Below are 19,342 nucleotides of genomic sequence, written 5' to 3'. Positions count from 1 at the left end.
GGTCTCTCTTTTATATTCCTGATAATTTTGGTGTTGCAATAAACTCATATGTGCCTCTATGATGAAGTCAGTAAGTAACCACAAGTATATGCACACACACACACACACACACACGCACCGCACACGCACACACACACACGGATGCACACATACTTTTTTATTTTCTTTCAATACTTAACCCATTGGCGCCGGGTGTCACGTACGTACATGCCATGGCTGTTGTGGACCAAACGCCGCGGGCATCATGCCATGTCCATTTCCGCGCTACTGGCTCGTCGGACGGAGGTTGTTTTTCTCCACTAGTAGCGGCTTTATTTATATGGTAAAGATTTTAGGCAATGGCACCTAAAGTGAAGGTAAACCTTCAAAATTTTAATATTTTTATAAATTTTAGAAAAATAAAAGCTTTTAGGTGCTATATGTCGCTCGCAAACTACCGATCGAGCCGGGCACAAACAGGGGAAACTGCCAGTGCGCGCCAACAAGCCAGCGCATACGTAAACTTGACAAAATTTTTACCCGTCGCTGATGGGTTAATGTAAATATCTCCAAAAAGCACAACTAGAAAGCTTCCCAAAGTACAGGCAGTGTCAATTATGTTACTGACTTTAAAAATGTATTTTATGTTAGCTGTACTAACCCAGAACTGGAAGTAGTCCAATACAGATTTTTATCAGATACTTCCACACACACATACACAATAGAATGTGCATGTGTGTGTCCCTACAAATACACTACACCAAGGATTCTGGCTAGACAGTGAAAGATTCTCTTAACTTACTGATATCCACAGAATGTTCTATATAAACCTTGGACATATTTAACTCCAGTCATCTTAGTAGTCACAAGGTTGACTGTAATTTTAAATCTTCCTGTCAATGGTGTTACGAAGTTGTAAAAGGAGAGGTGGGTACATGCATTTGTTTTTGGCAATGTACCAGTACTATATCCCCCCCTATCTCTTGCTCATTGTTGTCATGGGGGAAAATTGAGGATGCAGACTGAGGTCCAACATACAGGATCACCCCTACCTTGGACCTCAGCTCTCACCTCAACTATTTTGCATGGTCTTTTCTTCTACCTCTCTCCTTTTCCTTCTCTTCATCCCCTGCTGTCGACTTTCTAAGGTGTGACAGCAGTGCTGAAAGGACTGAAAGGCTGGCTTTGGGTCAGTCCTGAATGGCCTCAAGGAGCCATAGTATTCCCTTGATTAATCGTCTACTCCTTACCTCTTATGGGGACCCTATGGGTTATACCATTTCTTTTCCCCATTTATTTCAGGCTTACCATGGCCAGTAATGAAGGTTTTTTACCCTTATTAGGGGCATTAAGACACTCCTTCATCAACTTGCCTATCTAAGTATGATTTCAATGGGTTCGCGACCCCTGCCTTTCCTTTGACCACGACTCCGACCACTGATACTAACACTTCCTTCTTGATGTTTACTAACTCTGTCTATTCCAAACTATCCACCCAGGTCATTACTAAACCTTCAGAATGCATCCCTTCCTCTCTCCGAACATTATCCACTCCATCTACAATCTTCTTCATTGTCTACATCCTCCCCCTTCATTACTACTCATCATCCTTCTTGTCCTCCTCCCCACAGTACTACTTCACTCCACACCACAGCATCTTCCGCCCGCCCTCGTCCTTCTACTGCTTCCACGTCAGCAAACCTTTTGAGTACTCTTTTTGGCCCAAGTGGGATCGATTCTCAGTGATCCTCCCTTATTACGTGTACTGGAACTGTCTCCATCTCCCTGACTGATTGTCCTGTTTATGACAAGGACTGGACAAACTGTGAAAATTATCTACTTGCCTGCCTTGTTAACTATGGTGCAGTGGCAGTACAGTGCTACACCATTCCTCCCAGAAGCCAGCATCAATACTACACCAATATTGCTAAAATTAGTTTTAGTAGACATGATCTCAATGAAGTGGATTGCCATCTCTACAGTCTCAGAACTATTGTTGCTTTGGACACTCAGCGAAACACTGTCGCTACACAGCTTGCTGTCCTCTATATGCCCAACCTAGTCATGACCGTTCAAACTGCTTTGCACAATCATGTACATGTGCCAGTTGTGGTGGCTCCCATAATATATTTTATAAGAGCTTGCCCTGCCTACAAGCTCCAATGTGAGGTAGCAGTTCTCATATTTAAACTAGGCTTCACTGTATGTGAAGCAGAGCCAAGAGGTTTTTCTCTTTCTACTCCCGCCCAATCCCTTGCCCGTTGTTGTCGTGGGGGGGCTTAGAAGACGGAGACTGAGACCCAATGCAGGGATCTCCCCTGCCTAGGGCCTCAGCCCTCGACTCAACTAATTTTGCATGGTCTTTTCCCCCTCCAACTTTCTGTTTCCATCCCTTCTCCAAACCCTTCTACTATCTACTTCATAAGTTTTGAGAGCCGTGCTGAGAGGATGAAAGGCTGACCTTGTGCCAGTCCTGAACGGCTTGCGGGAACTATGGGCACGGTACTCCCGACTTATCTAGCCCTTACCTTTCACTAGCGATGGAGGTGGACCAGTTGATGCCTTTTATATAATCCAGGTTCCCCATGACCAATAATGAAAATGTAATCCCTTTATTAGAGGTAATGAGGCTAGCCCCTTTATCAAATAGCCCCAACCCAGGCTCTCCTTTGACCACGGCTCCGAACACTGAAACTACTACCCACTCTTCAATGCCTACTAGTGCATTACCCACCCAAGTAGAGAATCAATCTCAAGAAGACATTCCTACCCACCCAAATTCCTCAAATTCATCAACTCTACACCCGCAACTTTCATCAAGCAACCAATCCTCCCTTATTACTGCCTCACAGCCTTTTCTCCATCATTCCGTAATACTCCCTCTTCCACACGTCCCCGACCATCCACCACCACCAACCCTACAGATATCTTAAATACTCTGTTTAGCCCAGCTAAATGGGACCGAATTTTCGTGATCCTTCTACAGCTCCTTACTCAGGCAACACTCTTCTCTTTCAACAATGCCACCAAAAACAAGTAGGTAGAGTCCCTTTCTATACCAGACGCGATTGCACCCGTCTTGTAACAGTCAGATCAGAAACTGAATTTAACTGATCATTCTGGCAACCCCATTCCTGCAGAACCTCATCCAACCCTTAATACCTGTACCGGAACTGTCTCTCTCTCTCCCCAGCAAACTGCCCAGTCGATACCAAAGATTGGTCAGACTGTGGAGAAGACTTATTAGGATGCCTCAAAGACCAAGGTGTGAAATCAGTACATTGCTACACCATTCCTCCTACAGGTCAACGAAAGAATCCGACCAACATTGTTAAAATTACCTTCCGTACACATGGCCTTCCCTTACGAATCTACATCGGTGTACAATCCCTCCCTGTTCGACCATACCAACCCCCTCCCCGTCAATGTCAAAACTGTTGGCGCTTTGGACATCCTGCCAAACATTGCCGTTCCACAGACCGATGCCCCATATGTGCCCAACCTGGTCATAATCGATCAAACTGCTCAGCACAAACACGAACATGTGCTAACTGCGGCGGCCCCCATAATGTATTTTATAGAGGCTGTCCCACTTATAAGTTTGAATCTGAGGTAGCAACTCTCAGATACAAAAATGGTCTCACTTTACGTGAAGCCAGACAAGAAGCACGTCGACAAGGTTTCTCTCATACTCCATAATCTAGTAACTGTTCGCTCAGCCCCTCCTCCTCCACCCCAAGAAGTCCCAATTTCCACTTCTCCATTCTACCTCCCTCAGACCAATTCCTTTGCCACTCTAAACCCAGACACCCTAATCTCAACCACAGCTCCAATCTCAACTACAGCCCCAATCACTACTACATTCTACCCCCCCCCCTCAGACTAAATCTTTTACCACTCCAAACCCAGACACCCCAATCTTAACCACAGCTCCTATCTCAACTACAGCCCCAACACCACCCCCTCTCCCTCCCCACACTACCCGCAGTAGACAGACTAAACGTTCTAACCCTTCTTCCCCTACAGCACAATCACCTCCACCTACCTTCACCTTTATTCCTGAGACACCAGTCTCCTCTTCCACCCTCATAAGAAAACCTTTATCCCACAAAACTCCCCAACCAACTCCACTGCAGAAACAATTAACTTCTCACCAAACTCTCCAACCAATTCCACTGCAGAAACATTAAATAACATCCAAAGTTATATGCTTAAGACAGAAGATCCCATAACTCATGCTCCTTCCACACTTGAAGTGGTTGCCGATATTCATACCTCTCCTACTAATATTCCCCCTACACCCCTTCCTCCTACTCCCTCTCAACACAACTTAACCCCCTCAATCCCGTCCATCACTGATATCCATACTCCAAACACCCATCCTCCTGATATCCATCCCCCTCGTACACCCCTTCCTCCTACTCCCTCTCAACACAACCTAACCCCCTCAATTCCGTTCACCAGCGATATCTATTCTCCCAATACCCATCCTCCTGATATCCATCCCCCTCTTACTCACAGCACCCCTACACCCCTTCCTCCTAATTCCTCCCAAGACAACACATCCCCTTCAACTCAAACTATCCATCCTTCCGATATCCATCCTCTTAACACTAATACTCCCCCCACATCTACTCCATCCCAACACAACCCACCCCCTTCAACCCCAACTATAGGCACATTCTCCCTCCCTCCATCCCCTCTATCCTTTGCACTCCCTCCCGGATACACACGAGAATCGCTCATGTCACAACAATGCCCTAGCTCCTTCCCCTTCAAATTCCCCAACACGTACTTGCGTTATCATTCGTAAATCAACTAAGAAATAGCTCTCCTACATTGGAATATTCGCGGTTTCCGCTCTCATAGACCAGACGTACGTCATATCCTTGCTTCTTATAATCCATCTATTATCTACCTCTGTGAGACTTTCCTCACACACCCTCCTATTCCAATTCCCAATTACCATTTTATCTCTTTCCCACACTCCCTTTATGTCTCATCTATACTTATCCATCATAAAACACCTTATGTCATACCTCCCATACAAACTTCTGTCCTGTGCACAGCTATTCGCATCTTTCTTCGCCGCTGGATCACAGTGATTTCAGTCTACTTCTCCCCATCCCATCCCATTGACTTTACTGCCTTTGAAACTCTAATTTCCCAACTCCAACCACCTTTCCTCCTAGTTGTAGATTTCAACTGCCGCCAACTCTACCACCAACTCCCGAGGCCGATCTCTAGAACGCTTCCTCTCCACAAATACCCTAATTATTCTTAATTCAGATCGCCCCACACTTTGGCATGCGCACACAATCCTTTTCATGCCTTGACCTCTCTCTATGCTCTCCTACTTGACATTTAGATTTCCATTGGTCAATTCTAGACCACTTCCCCTATAGTGACCACTTCCCAATACTCCTTTCTCCTACTTCATATATACCACTTCCTAATCCTCCACGCTGGTGCTTTGATAGAGCTGACTGGCATACTTTCACTTCACTCTCTACTACACCTATCCCTCCACCCCCCTTACCGTCCATTTCAGATATGCTACATTGTTTTACAACCACGATCCTAAGAACTGCCTATACAGTCATTCCTCGAACTTTAAGACCTTATACCTCTAAATGTGGAATTCTGATTGCACCAAAGCGCTTCGCTTAAAACGAGCAGCCTGGAACGGCTATCGCTACAAACGAGGCACCCCTCCCCAGCTATCAGCCCTTATTTCCTTTAAAAGAGCATCTGCCCATCTTCGCCGTACAATTAGAAACAGCAAAACAAATAGCTGGCAAAATCATGTTTCCTCAATTACATCTACATCTATTTCAGCTGTTTGGCGACGGATCCATAAACCATCAGGCAAACATCCTCCCTATCATGCACCCGTCCTCCATATTCGAGATATTCTCATCTCTGAGCCTGTCGAAGTAGCTAATGAACTGGGGCCGGATTCTCAAACGCGTTAAGGCACCATATCTCCTTAAGGCGCTTTAACTTACGGCCACGATCTTACGACCCATGCACAGAGCAAGGAACCCAAAATATTGGCGCGAGTTAAGGCGCCCTCGGTTAAGGCAGGGGGAAAGCAGCCTTAGCGAGTTACGGCCCTAGAGCAATTAATACAACATTAGAATTTGTAATTTACTCAATTATAGTGTCATTAGGTGTACTTAAACCAATTGTGGACTACTAGATAAGGCAACAAGTGTAGTATTCCAACATAACTGTGATTTGCTTTTCACGATAGATGGAACCACACACCGTTTTTTGAGTGAATAGAGTAATTTTGTAATAGCTTTCGTCGTGTTCCGAGCGAATCTAGCGCTTATTTCCTTCGCAAACGAAGTATAACTACGATATCGATCCCGATAGCTGGGGAGAGCATGATGCATATTAGTTAATTTGGGGGGTAATTTCGAGATATATCGGTAGAATACTAGCAAATATAGTATATTGACATTTCTTTTGCCACGTGATGACCTATTCCATATCTGATTGGTTCTACTGAGAGTCGATGTTCACATCACGTTCACGCTCGAATCTAATTGGCTCATATGATTTCCCTTGGCCACGTCATCCGCTACAAATCTGTCTGATTTTCCGTCACTCTTAACGATTTTTTGTCATTTGTCGCGGCGTAGGAGGCGTAAGCTTACTGCGGCTCCTGGAAATCGTAAATTTTATACCCTCTGTAACACCGTTATTATCAAATTGCGCAGAAAATGGTATAGAGGCATATTCTTAGAATGATGTGTACTACCACTGGGTAAGCTCAGATTCTTTAAATTAGGTGTGGGGTTGCGTTTTCAATAATACCAGTTTTGTTAAAAAGTTATATCATGCCACGGGCTGGACACAGCGTTGTGTTTACGAAATCAGCTGATTGGCATTTACGGCTTGTGATTGGTCAAGATAACCTAAGAACCGCCTAAAACGGCAGCTGTGATTGGCCACCGAAGATCCGACGCCTGAAGTGATTTGCGGCGCTGCGGGACTTAAGGTAGGGATAAGGCGCCTTAAAAAAACGTTTGTGCATACGAAGCTACGTCCGAGATACGGCGCCTTTGACAGGCCTTAACTTAGGTCGCCGCAGGACGGTTAAGGCCTCCAGCGCGCCTTAACTTAAGGCTCTTTTGAGAAACCGGCCCCTAGGCAACTATTTCAGCCAGGTCAGTATTGGCTCTCACCTTTCCCTACACTTTTCTTCCATTAAAGACATCAAGGAACGCACCCCTATTACCTTCACCCTATCCTCTGATGAGTCCTATAATGCTCCTTTTTTTTCTGGACTCAACGCTACATTACAGTCGTGCCGCAACACTCATGAAGGCTCTGATGGTATTCACTATCGTATGCTCCGACACCTCCCATCTTCCTATCCTTCCTTTTAACTATTTTCAACCACATATGGACGTCAGGAAATTTTCCTTCTCATTGGCGAGGTGCTCTTATCCTACATTTCTTAAAACCCAATAAATCAGGTACCCTACCCCAAGATTACCGCCCCATAGCTCTAACTAGCTGCTTGTGCAAACTACTAGAACGAATGGTTAACTTCCGTTTAATGTGGTACCTTCAATCTCATAATCTCCTTTCCCCTTCCCAGTTTGGTTTCCGACGTGCCCGAAGTACAGCAGACCCACTTGCCCATTTCGAGACATACATTACATCGGCATTTGCACGCCATGAATCCGTATTAGCCATATTCTTTGATCTAGAAAAAGCATATGATACCACATGGCGATACCATATCCTCCAACAATTGTCCTCCTTAGCTTTACATGGAAACATGGGCATTTTCATTAAATCTTTCCTTTCTAAACGTACTTTCCAGGTCAAAATTGCCTCTTCCACGTCATCATCCTTTCCTCAATTCGAAGGCGTCCCACAAGGAAGTGTGCTTAGTACCACTCTATTCCTTCTTGCTGTAAATGACATAGTCTCAGTCCTACCACCAGGAGCCCGAACATCACTATATGTTGATTACTTAACCATCTATGCATCTGGCACATCTATACCAGATCTCTGTCAGTTCCTACAATCTGCAATAACATCTGTAACTTCTAGGGCCACCAACCATGGCTTTCGCTTCTCTACCTCCAAATCTTTCCCCATCCTTTTCTCTCGCTCACGTACGGTCCCCAAACCCCCACTTCTTATATAACGCTCCACTCCAATACCGTTCTTCTGGCAAATTACTAGGCGTTATATTTGATTCCAAATTGTCCTGGCGAGACCATATCTTGTACATCAAAGAAAAAGCTCAACGCCGCATCCGAATCTTACAAACTCTTTCACACATCTCCTGGGGCTCAGATCTCAAAACTCTCCTCCATCTTCATGTTACCTTGATTCTCTCCACTCTAGATTATGGATGCCATATCTACTCCTTTGCCTCAACCTCTCTTCTTGCTCATCTTGATAAAATCCACCACAGCGGTCTCCGTTTAGCTCTTGGCACCTTCCCTTGCTTCATACCTTTACCTCTTCTGCACGTTTACCAACTCCTCTCCCCATACGCATGGATACCCTCCACTCCCATTCCCCCTTTCCTCACCTCCGACCTCTCCCACTTTCTGTCCATTCCATTCCTCCATGGCTTATACCTAACCCCTGTATTTGCTCCTCAGTTTTCCCTGACCCACCAAAATCAGATATTCCCCCCTCTATCCTTCTCACTCATTTCCTTGACCATGTCTCCATTCATTCCTCCAGCATTCATGTTTACACTGACGGTTCCAAATCCATCTCAGGAGCTGGGTTCGCAGTAACATTCCCAAATTGCACTTTCAAATACACCCTCCCTCCTGAATCTAGTGTCCTTACTACAGAACTATATGCTCTCCTTTTTGCCTTAAGACGCATATACTCATCCTCCTCTTCCTCTTTTAGTATTTTCACTGACTTCCGTAACTCTTTAACCCTCATAAAGTCTATGCACTCGACCAATCCCCTTGTCTGTAAGATCCAGAACTGGTTGTTCTATCTATCCACACGTCACAAATCTGTCAGATTTTGCTGGGTACCCAGCTATATTGGAATCCCTGGCAATGAACAGGCAGATACTCTTGCACGCTGTGCCGCAATGTCCACATCACCTCAACAACGCTTCTCACATATTCCAGCTACGGATTACTACCCCCACTTTAAAACCTTCTTGTATATCTGATGGCAATCTTTTTGGTCAAGACTCCACAACAATAAATTACATACCGTGAAACCATCAATCTCCTCTTGGTCAGCTCCATTTCACAAAAACAGACGTTGGGAGACGGCCCTCGCACGCTTACGTATTGACCACACTCGCCTATCTAATGTCACGCTCAGACCCGCTCCTATGTCCTCTATGTAACGTCCCTCTTTCAGTCCCACACATTTTCTTGTCCTGTCCACGCTTTAATACAGCACGTACCTCTGCCTTTTCACACCCATCCTGTCTTCACCGATCTCCCAACATGTCAGACATCCTTACAGAATCCTACAGCTTCTGTCCTTCCTCAGACACATAAAAATCAGACACATAAAAATCCTTCACTTGATCTAACTCCCTTACCTAAACCACCATAACCTTTTCCCTCATCTTCAACCTTTCAACACCACACTAGATAGTTGACACATAGCAACTATCACCTGACATCCCCCTTTACTATACCTTCCTATAGTGCTATATGACCTCAGATGTCTAGCACATTTATCTTAACCATTAACCATTCTCTTTCTACTCATTCCAAAACTATATATATATATATATATATATATATATATATATATATATATATATATATATATATATATTCACTCCCGAGAAGGACGAGAAGATCACCACCCAGCAGCGGGCCGCCGTCCCCGTCACTCGCGAGGAGACCACCACCACCCAGCAGCAGGCCGCCGTCCCCGTCACTCCCGAGGAGGAGAACGAGGAGGAGACCACCACCACCCAGCAGCAGGCCGCCGTCCCCGTCATTCCCGAGGAGACCCAGCAAGCCGTCGTTCCCGTCACTCCCGAGGAGGAGACCACCACCACCCAGCAGCAGGCCGCCGTCCCCGTCACTCCCGAGGAGGACGAGGAGGAGACCACCACCACCCAGCAGCAGGCCGCCGTCCCCGTCACTCCCGAGGAAGAGATCCGGTAAGCCATCGTCCCCGTCACTCCCGAGGAGGAGGACGAGGAGACCACCACCACCCAACAGCAGGCCGCCGTCCCCGTCACTCCCGAGGAGGAGGACGAGGAGGAGACCACCACCACCCAGCAGCAGGCCGCCGTCCCCGTCACTTCCGAGGAGACCCAGGAGGCCGCCGTTCCCGTCACTCCCGAGGAGGAGACCCAGCAGGTCGCCATCCCCGTCACTCCCGAGGAGGAGACCCAGCAGGCCGCCGTCCCCGTCACTCCCGAGGAGGAGACCACCACCACCCAGCAGCAGGCCGCCGTCCCCGTCACTCCCGAGGAAGAGACCCGGCAGGCCGCCGTCCCCGTCACTCCCGAGGAGGAGGACGAGGAGAAGACCACCACCACCCAGCAGCAAGCCGCCATCCCCGTCACTCCCGAGGAGGACGAGGAGGAGACCACCACCACCCAGCAGCAGGCCGCCGTCCCCGTCACTCCCGAGGAGAAGACCCAGCAGGCCGCCGTTCCCGTCACTCCCGAGGAAGAGACCCAGCAGGCCGCCGTCCCCGTCACTCCCGAGGAGAAGACCCAGCAGTCCGCCGTTCCCGTCACTCCCAAGGAGGAGACCCAGCAGGTCGCCGTCCCCGTCACTCCCGAGGAGGACGAGGAGGAGACCGCCACCACCCAGCAGCAGGCCGCCGTCCCCGTCACTCCCGAGGAGGAGACCCAGCAAGCCGTCGTTCCCGTCACTCCCGAGGAGGAGACCACCACCACCCAGCAGCAGGCCGCCGTCCCCGTCTCTCCCGAGGAGGACGAGGAGGAGACCACCACCACCTAGCAGCAGGCCGCCTTCCCCGTCACTCCCGAGGAGGAGACTACCACCATCCAGCAGAAGGCCGCCGTCCCCGTCACTCCCGAGGAGGAGACTACCACCATCCAGCAGAAAGCCGCCGTCCCCGTCACTCCCGAGGAGGAGACTACCACCATCCAGCAGAAGGCCGCCGTCCCCGTCACTCCTGAGAAAGAGACCCGGCAGGCCGCTGTCCCCGTCACTCCCGAGGAGGAAACCACCACCACCCAGCAGCAGGTCGCCGTCCCCGTCACTCCCGAGGAGGAGACCACCAACACCCAGCAGCAGGCCGCCGTCCCCGTCACTCCCGAGGAGGAGACCACCACCATCCAGCAGCAGGCCGCCGTCCCCGTCACTCCCGAGGAGGAGACCCAGCAGGCCACCGTCCCCGTCACTCCCGAGAAGACCACCACCACCCAGCAGCAGGCCGCCGTCCCCGTCACTCCCGAGGAAGAGACCCAGCAGGCCGCTGTCCCCGTCACTCCCGAGGAGGAGACCCAGCAGGCCGCCGTTCCCGTCATTCCCGAGGAGGAGACCCAGCAGGTCGCCGTCCCCGTCACTCCCGAGGAGGAGACCACCACCACCCAGCAACAGGTCGCCGTCACCGTCACTCCCGAGGAGGAGACCACCACCATCCAGTAGCAGGCCGCCGTCCCCGTCACTCCCGAGGAGAAGACCCAGCAGGTCGCCGTCCCCGTCACTCCCGAGGAGAAGACCCAACAGGTCGCCGTCCCCGTCACTCCCGAGGAGGAGACCCAGCAGGTCGCCGTCCCCGTCTCTCCCGAGGAGGACGAGGAGACCACCACCACCCAGCAGCAGGAGACCCAGCAGGCCGCCGTTCCCGTCATTCCCGAGGAGGAGACCCAGCAGGTCGCCGTCCCCGTCACTCCCGAGGAGGAGACCTCCACCACCCAGTAGCAGGCCGCCGTCCCCGTCACTCCCGAGGAGGAGACCACCACCACCCAGTAGCAGCCCGCCGATCCCGCCAATCCCGAGGAGGAGACCCAGCAGGTCGCCGTCCCCGTCACTCCCGAGGAGGAGACCCAGCATTCCGCCGTTCCCGTCACTCCCGAGGAGGAAGACGAGGAGGAGACCACCACCACCCAGCAGCAGGCCGCCGTCCCCGTCACTCCCGAGGAGGAGACCCAGCAGGCCGCCGTCCCCGTCACTCCCGAGGAGAAGACCCAGCAGGTCGCCGTCCCCGTCACTCCCGAGGAGGACGAGGAGACCACCACCACCCAGCAGCAGGCCGCCGTTCCTGTCACTCCCGAGGAAGAGACCCAGCAAGCCGCCGTCCCCGTCACTCCCGAGGAGGAGACTCAGTAAGCCGTCGTTCCCGTCACTCCCGAGGAGGAGACCACCACCACCCAACAGCAGGCCGCCGTCCCCGTCACTCCCGAGGAGGACGAGGAGGAGACCACCACCACCCAGCAGCAGGCTGCCGTTCCCATCACTCCCGAGGAGGAGACTCAGCAGGCCGCCGTCCCCGTCACTCCCGAGGAGGAGACCCAGCAAGTCGCCGTCCCCGTCACTCCCGAGGAGGAGACCCAGCAAGCCGCCGTCCCCGTCACTCCCGAGGAGGAGACCCAGTAAGCCGTCGTTCCCGTCACTCCCGAGGAGGAGACCACCACCACCCAGCAGCAGGCCGCCGTCCCCGTCACTCCCGAGGAGGACGAGGAGGAGACCACCACCACCCAGCAGCAGGCCGCCGTCCCCGTCACTCCCGAGGAGGAGACCACCACCACCCAGCAGCAGGCCGCCGTTCCCGAGGAGACCCAGCAGATCGCCGTCCCCATCACTCCCAAGGAGACCACCACCACCCAGCAGCAGGCCGCTGTCCCCGTCACTCCCGAGGAGGAGACCCAGCAGGCCGCCGTTCCCGTCATTCCCGAGGAGGAGACCACCACCATCCAGTAGCAGGCCGCCGTCCCCGTCACTCCCGAGGAAGAACCAGCAGGTCGCCGTCCCCGTCACTCCCGAGGAGGACGAGGAGACCACCACCACCCAGCAGCAGGCCGCTGTCCCCGTCACTCCCGAGGAGGAGACCCAGCAGGCCGCCGTCCCCGTCACTCCCGAGGAGACCCAGCAGGTCGCCGTCCCCGTCACTCCCGAGGAAGAGACCACCACCATCTAGTAGCAGGCCGCTGTCCCCGTCACTCCCGAGGAGGAGACCCAGCAGGTCGCCGTCCCCGTCACTCCCAAGGAGGACGAAGAGACCACCACCACCCAGCAGCAGGCCGCCGTCACCGTCACTCCCGAGGAGGAGACCCAGCAGGCCGCCGTCCCCGTCACTCCCGAGGAGGAGACCACCACCACCCAGCAGCAGGCCGCCGTCCCCGTCATTCCCGAGGAGGAGGCCCAGCAGGCCGCCGTTCCCGTCACTCCCGAGGAGGAGACCCAGCAGGCCGCCGTCCCCGTCACTCCCGAGGAGAAGAACCAGCAGTCCGCCGTTCCCGTCACTCCCGAGGAGGAGACCCAGCAGGTCGCCGTCCCCGTCACTCCCGAGGAGACCCAGCAGGCCGCCGTCCCCATCACTCTCGGGGAGACCCAGCAGGTCGCCGTCCCCGTCACTCCCGAGGAGGAGACCCAGCAGGTCGCCGTCCCCGTCACTCCCGAGGAGGACGAGGAGACCACCACCACCCAGCAGCAAGCCGCCGTCCCCGTCACTCCCGAGGAGGAGACCACCACCACCCAGCAGCAGGTCGCCGTCCCCGTCACTCCCGAGGAGGAGGACGAGACCACCACCACCCAGCAGCAGGCTGCCGTTCCCGTCACTCCCGAGGAGGAGTAGGAGGAGGAGACCACCACCACCCAGCAGCAGGCCGCCGTCCCCGTCACTCCCGAGGAGGAGGACGAGGAGGAGACCACCACCACCCAGCAGCAGGCTGCCGTTCCCGTCACTCCCGAGGAGGAGGACGAGGAGGAGACCACCACCACCCAGCAGCAGGCCGCCGTCCCAGTCACTCCCGAGAAGGAGGACGAGGAGGAGCCAACCACCACCCAGCAGCAGGCCGCCGTCCCCGTCACTCCCGAGGAAGAGGACGAGGAGGAGACCACCACCACCCAGCAGCAGGCCGCCGTCCCCGTCACTTCCGAGGAGACCCAGGAGGCCGCCGTTCCCGTCACTCCCGAGGAGGAGACCCAGCAGGTCGCCATCCCCGTCACTCCCGAGGAGGAGACCCAGCAGGCCGCCGTCCCCGTCACTCCCGAGGAGGAGACCACCAGCACCCAGCAGCAGGCCGCCGTCCCCGTCACTCCCGAGGAGGAGACCCAGCAGGCCGCCGTTCCCGTCACTCCCGAGGAGGAGACCCAGCAGGTCGCCGTCCCCGTCACTCCCGAGGAGGACGAGAAGGAGAGTAGCAGGCCGCCGTCCCCGCCACTTCCGAGGAGGAGACCACCACCACCCAGCAGCAGGCCGCCGTCCCCGTCACTCCCGAGGAGGACGAGGAGACCACCACCACCCAGCAGCAGGCCGCCGTCCCCGTCACTCCCGAGGAGACCCAGCAAGCCGTCGTTCCCGTTACTCCCGAGAAGGAGACCCAGCAAGTCGTCGTTCCCGTCACTCCCGAGGAGGAGACCACCACCACCCAGCAGTAGGCCGCCGTCCCCGTCACTCCCGAGGAAGAGACCACCACCACTCAGCAGCAAACCGCCGTCCCCGTCACTCCCGAGGAGATCCAGCAGGCCACCAACCCGTCACTCCCGAGGAGGAGACCCAGCAGGTCGCCGTCCCCGTCACTCCCGAGGAGGAGACCACCACCACCCAACAGCAGGCCGCCGTTCCCGTCACTCCCGAGGAGGAGACCCAGCAGGTCGCCGTCCCCGTCACTCCCGAGGAGGAGACCACCACTACCCAGCAGCAGGTCGCCGTCCTCGTCACTCCCGAGGAGACCCAGCAGGTCGCCGTCCCCGTCACTCCCGAGGAGGAGACCACCACCATCCAGCAGAAGGCCGCCGTCCCCGTCACTCCCGAGGAGGAGACCCAGCAGGTCGCCGTCCCTGTCACTCCCGAGGAGACCCAGCAGGTCGCCGTCCCCGTCACTCCCGAGGAGGAGACCACCACCACCCAGCAGCAGGCCGCCGTCACCGTCACTCCCGAGGAGGAGACCACCACCATCCAGCAGCAGGCCGCCGTCCCCGTCACTCCCGAGGAGGAGACCACCACCACCCAGCAGCAGGCCGCCGTCACCGTCACTCCCGAGGAGACCACCACCATCCAGCAGCAGGCCGCCTTCCCCGTCACTCCCGAGGAGGAGACCCAGCAGGTCGCCGTCCCCGTCACTCCCGAGGAGGACGAGGAGACCACCACCACCCAGCAGCAGGCCGCCGTCCCCGTCACTCCCGAGGAGGAGACCACCACCATCCAGCAGCAGGCCGCCGTTCCCGTCACTCCCGAGGAGGAGACCCAGCAGGTCGCCGTCCCCGTCACTCCCGAGGAGGACGAGGAGACCACCACCACCCAGCAGCAGGCCGCCGTCACCGTCACTCCCAAGGAGACCCAGGAGGCCGCCGTCCCCGTCACTCCCGAGGTGGAGTGGAGTGGCGTGCTAGGGCCCTAGTTGTGCTCAGGATGTGTGGACGGTGGTGGTGTAGTGGAGTGGCGTGCTAGGGCCCTAGTTGTGCTCAGGATGTGTGGACGGTGGCGGTGGAGTGGAGTGGCGTGCTAGGGCCCTAGTTGTGCTCAGGATGTGTGGACGGTGGCGGTGGAGTGGAGTGGCGTGCTAGGGCCCTAGTTGTGCTCAGGATGTGTGGACGGTGGCAGGAGACCACCACCACCCAGTAGCAGGCCGCCGATCCCGCCACTCCCGAGGAGGAGACCCAGCAGGCCGCCGTCCCCGTCACTCCCGAGGAGGAGACCACCACCACCCAGCAGCAGGCCGCCGTTCCCGTCACTCCCGAGGAGGAAGACGAGGAGGAGACCACCACCACCCAGCAGCAGGCCGCCGTCCCCGTCACTCCCGAGAAGGAAGACGAGGAGGAGACCACCACCACCCAGCAGCAGGCCGCCGTCCCCGTCACTCCCGAGGAGGAGACCCAGCAGGCCGCCGTTCCCGTCACTCCCGAGGAAGAGACCCATCAGGCCGCCGTCCCCGTCACTCCCGAGGAGGAGACCCAGCAGGTCGCCGTCCCCGTCACTCCCGAGGAGGACGAGGAGGAGACCACCCAGCAGCAGGCCGCCGTCCCCGTCACTCCCGAGGAGGAGACCCAGCAAGCCGTCGTTCCCGTCACTCCCGAGGAGGAGACCACCACCACCCAGCAGCAGGCCGCCGTCCCCGTCACTCCCGAGGAGGACGAGGAGGAGACCACCACCACCCAGCAGCAGGCCGCCGTCCCCGTCACTCCCGAGGAGGAGACCCAGCAGGCCGCCGTTCCCGTCACTCCCGAGGAAGAGACCCATCAGGCCGCCGTCCCCGTCACTCCCGAGGAGGAGACCCAGCAGGTCGCCGTCCCCGTCACTCCCGAGGAGGACGAGGAGGAGACCACCCAGCAGCAGGCCGCCGTCCCCGTCACTCCCGAGGAGGAGACCCAGCAAGCCGTCGTTCCCGTCACTCCCGAGGAGGAGACCACCACCACCCAGCAGCAGGCCGCCGTCCCCGTCACTCCCGAGGAGGACGAGGAGGAGACCACCACCACCCAGCAGCAGGCCGCCGTCCCCGTCACTCCCGAGGAGGACGAGGAGGAGACCACCACCACCCAGCAGCAGGCCGCCGTCCCCGTCACTCCCGAGGAGGACGAGGAGGAGACCACCACCACCCAGCAGCAGGCCGCCCACCCCGTCACTCCCGAGGAGGACGAGGAGGAGACCACCACCACCCAGCAGCAGGCCGTCACTCCCGAGGAGACCCAGCAGGCCGCCGTTCCCGTCACTCCCGAGGAGGAGACCCAGCAAGTCGCCGTCCCCGTCACTCCCGAAGAGGAGACCCTCACCACCCAGCAGCAGGCCGCCGTCCTCGGCACTCCCGAGGAGGAGGACGAAGAGGAGTCCACCACCACCCAGCAAGAGGCCGCCGTCCTCGTCACTCCTGAGGAGGAGACCCAGCAGGTCGCCGTCCCCGTCACTCCCGAGGAGGAGACCACCACCACCCAGCAGCAGGCCGCCGTCCCCGTCACTCCCAAGGAGGAGACCCAGCAAGCCGCCGTCCCCGTCACTCCCGAGGAAAAGACCACCACCACCCAGCAGCAGGCCGCCGTCCCCGTCACTTCCGAGGAGGAGACCCAGCAGGCCGCCGTCCCCGTTACTCCCGAGGAAAAGACCACCACCACCTAGCATCAAGCCGCCGTCCCTGTCACTCCCGAGGAGGAGACCCAGCAGGCCGCCGTCCCCGTCACTCCCGAGGAAAAGACCACCACCCCGTAGCATCAAGCCGCCGTCCCCGTCACTCCCGAGGAAAAGACCACCACCACCCAGCAACAGGCCGCCGTTCCCGTCACTCCCGAGGAGGAGACCCAGCAGGCCGCCGTCCCCGTCACTCCCGAGGAAGAGACCCATCAGGCCGCCGTCCCCGTCACTCCCGAGGAGGAGACCCAGCAGGCCGCCGTCCCCGTCACTCCCAAGGAGGAGACCACCACCACCTAGCATCAAGCCGCCGTCCCCGTCACTCCCGAGGAGGAGACCCAGCAGGCCGCCGTCCCCGTCACTCCCGAGGAAAAGACCACCACCACCTAGCATCAAGCCGCCGTCCCCGTCACTCCCGAGGAAAAGACCACCACCACCCAGCAACAGGCCGCCGTTCCCGTCACTCCCGAGGAGGAGACCCAGCAGGCCGCCGTCCCCGTCACTCCCAAGGAGGAGACCACCACCACCTAGCATCAAGCCGCTGTCCCCGTCACTCCCGAGGAGGAGACCCAGCAGGCCGCCGTCCCCGTCACTCCCGAGGAAAAGACCACCACCACCTAGCATCAAGCCGCCGTCCCTGTAACTCCCGAAGAGGAGACCACCACCACCCAGCAACAGGCTGCCGTCCCCGTCACTCCTGAGGAGGACGAGGAGGAGACCACCACCACCCAGCAGCAGGCCGCCGTCCCCGTCACTCCCGAGGAGGCCCAGCAGGCCGCCGTTCCCGTCACTCCCGAGGAGGAGACCCAGCAGGTCGCCATCCCCGTCACTGCCGAGGAGGAGACCCAGCAGGCCGCCGTCCCCGTCACTCCCGAGGAGGAGACCACCACCACCCAGCAGCAGGCCGCCGTCCCCGTCACTCCCGAGGAGGAGACCCAGCAGGCCGCCGTTCCCGTCACTCCCGAGGAGGAGACCCAGCAGGTCGCCGTCCCCGTCACTCCCGAGGAGGAGGACGAGGAGGAGACCACCACCACCCAGCAGCAGGCCGCCGTTCCCGCCACTTCCGAGGAGGAGACCACCACCACCCAGCAGCAGGCCGCCGTCCCCGTCACTCCCGAGGAGGACGAGGAGACCACCACCACCCAGCAGCAGGCCGCCGTCCCCGTCACTCCCGAGGAGGAGGACGAGGAGAGACCACCACCACCCAGCGTCCCCGTCACTCCCGAGGAGACCCAGCAGGCCGTCGTTCCCGTCACTCCCGAGGAGACCCAGCAAGCTGTCGTTCCCGTCACTCCCGAGGAGGAGACCACCACCACCCAGCAGTAGGCCGCCGTCCCCGTCATTCCCGAGGAGACCCAGCAGGCCGCCAACCCGTCACTCCCGAGGAGGAGACCCAGCAGGTCGCCATCCCCGTCACTCCCGAGGAGGAGACCATCACCACCCAGCAGCAGGCCGCCGTCCCCGTCACTCCCGAGGAGGAGACCACCACTACCCAGCAGCAGGTCGCCGTCCCCGTCACTCCCGAGGAGGAGACCACCACCACCCAGCAGCAGGTCGCCGTCCCCATCACTCCCGAGGAGGAGACCACCACCACTCAGTAACAGGCAGCCGTCCTCGTCACTCCCGAGGAGGAGACCCAGCAGGCCGCCGTTCCAGTCACTCCCGAGGAGTAGGCCCAGAAGGTCGCCGTCCCCGTCACTCCCGAGGAGGAGACCATCACCACCCAGCAGCAGGCCGCCGTCCTCGGCACTCCCGAGGAGGAGGACGAGGAGGAGACCACCACCACCCAGCAGCAGGCCGCCGTTTCCGTCACTCCCGAGGAGGAGACCACCACCACCCAGCAGCAGGCCGCCGTTCCCGTCACTACTTTTGCTTGACCATCGCGTATAGTCGAGAGGGAGCGGCCAGGATATGATCCACCAACAAGGTATGGCATGTTTGATAGGGGAAGCAGACTGCGTGAGCTAGCGGAACGAACAGGTGTGTAGAAGGATGTGCTACGAGGACCAGCAAAGAGGCGTGTCATTCTACCTATCTAGAACATGGGGATTTACCTTGGTGAAATGACTGAAAGGGTGCGATTTAAAGGTGAGATATTCATTAACCAAGTAATTCTTCACGA

At 56.6% G+C, this 19,342-nt stretch overlaps 1 protein-coding gene across 1 annotated transcript; it reads left to right on the top strand.

Annotated features, from left to right (window-relative positions):
• The first annotated feature begins 6,737 nt into the window (after positions 1 to 6,737).
• On the top strand, positions 6,738 to 18,821 carry LOC138860651 (proteoglycan 4-like). The gene is made up of 19 exons (XM_070118659.1): positions 6,738 to 6,754; positions 7,154 to 7,326; positions 7,947 to 8,120; positions 8,356 to 8,507; positions 9,822 to 10,094; positions 10,449 to 10,889; positions 10,965 to 11,192; positions 11,349 to 11,549; positions 11,616 to 11,813; positions 11,943 to 12,242; positions 12,297 to 12,532; positions 12,675 to 12,969; positions 13,219 to 13,548; positions 13,735 to 14,126; positions 14,248 to 15,031; positions 15,344 to 15,472; positions 16,795 to 17,037; positions 17,875 to 18,123; positions 18,648 to 18,821. Exons 1-19 carry the CDS (start codon positions 6,738 to 6,740, stop codon positions 18,819 to 18,821), a joined length of 4,989 nt encoding a protein of 1,662 aa, XP_069974760.1.
• Positions 18,822 to 19,342: the final 521 nt, after the last annotated feature.

Source organism: Penaeus vannamei, chromosome 42, assembly GCF_042767895.1.
Source record: "Penaeus vannamei isolate JL-2024 chromosome 42, ASM4276789v1, whole genome shotgun sequence".
NCBI classification, from domain to species: Eukaryota; Metazoa; Arthropoda; class Malacostraca; order Decapoda; family Penaeidae; genus Penaeus; species Penaeus vannamei.
The sequence above is the reverse complement of the archived record's forward strand: the minus strand, read 5'-3'. Positions and strand labels throughout refer to the sequence as shown.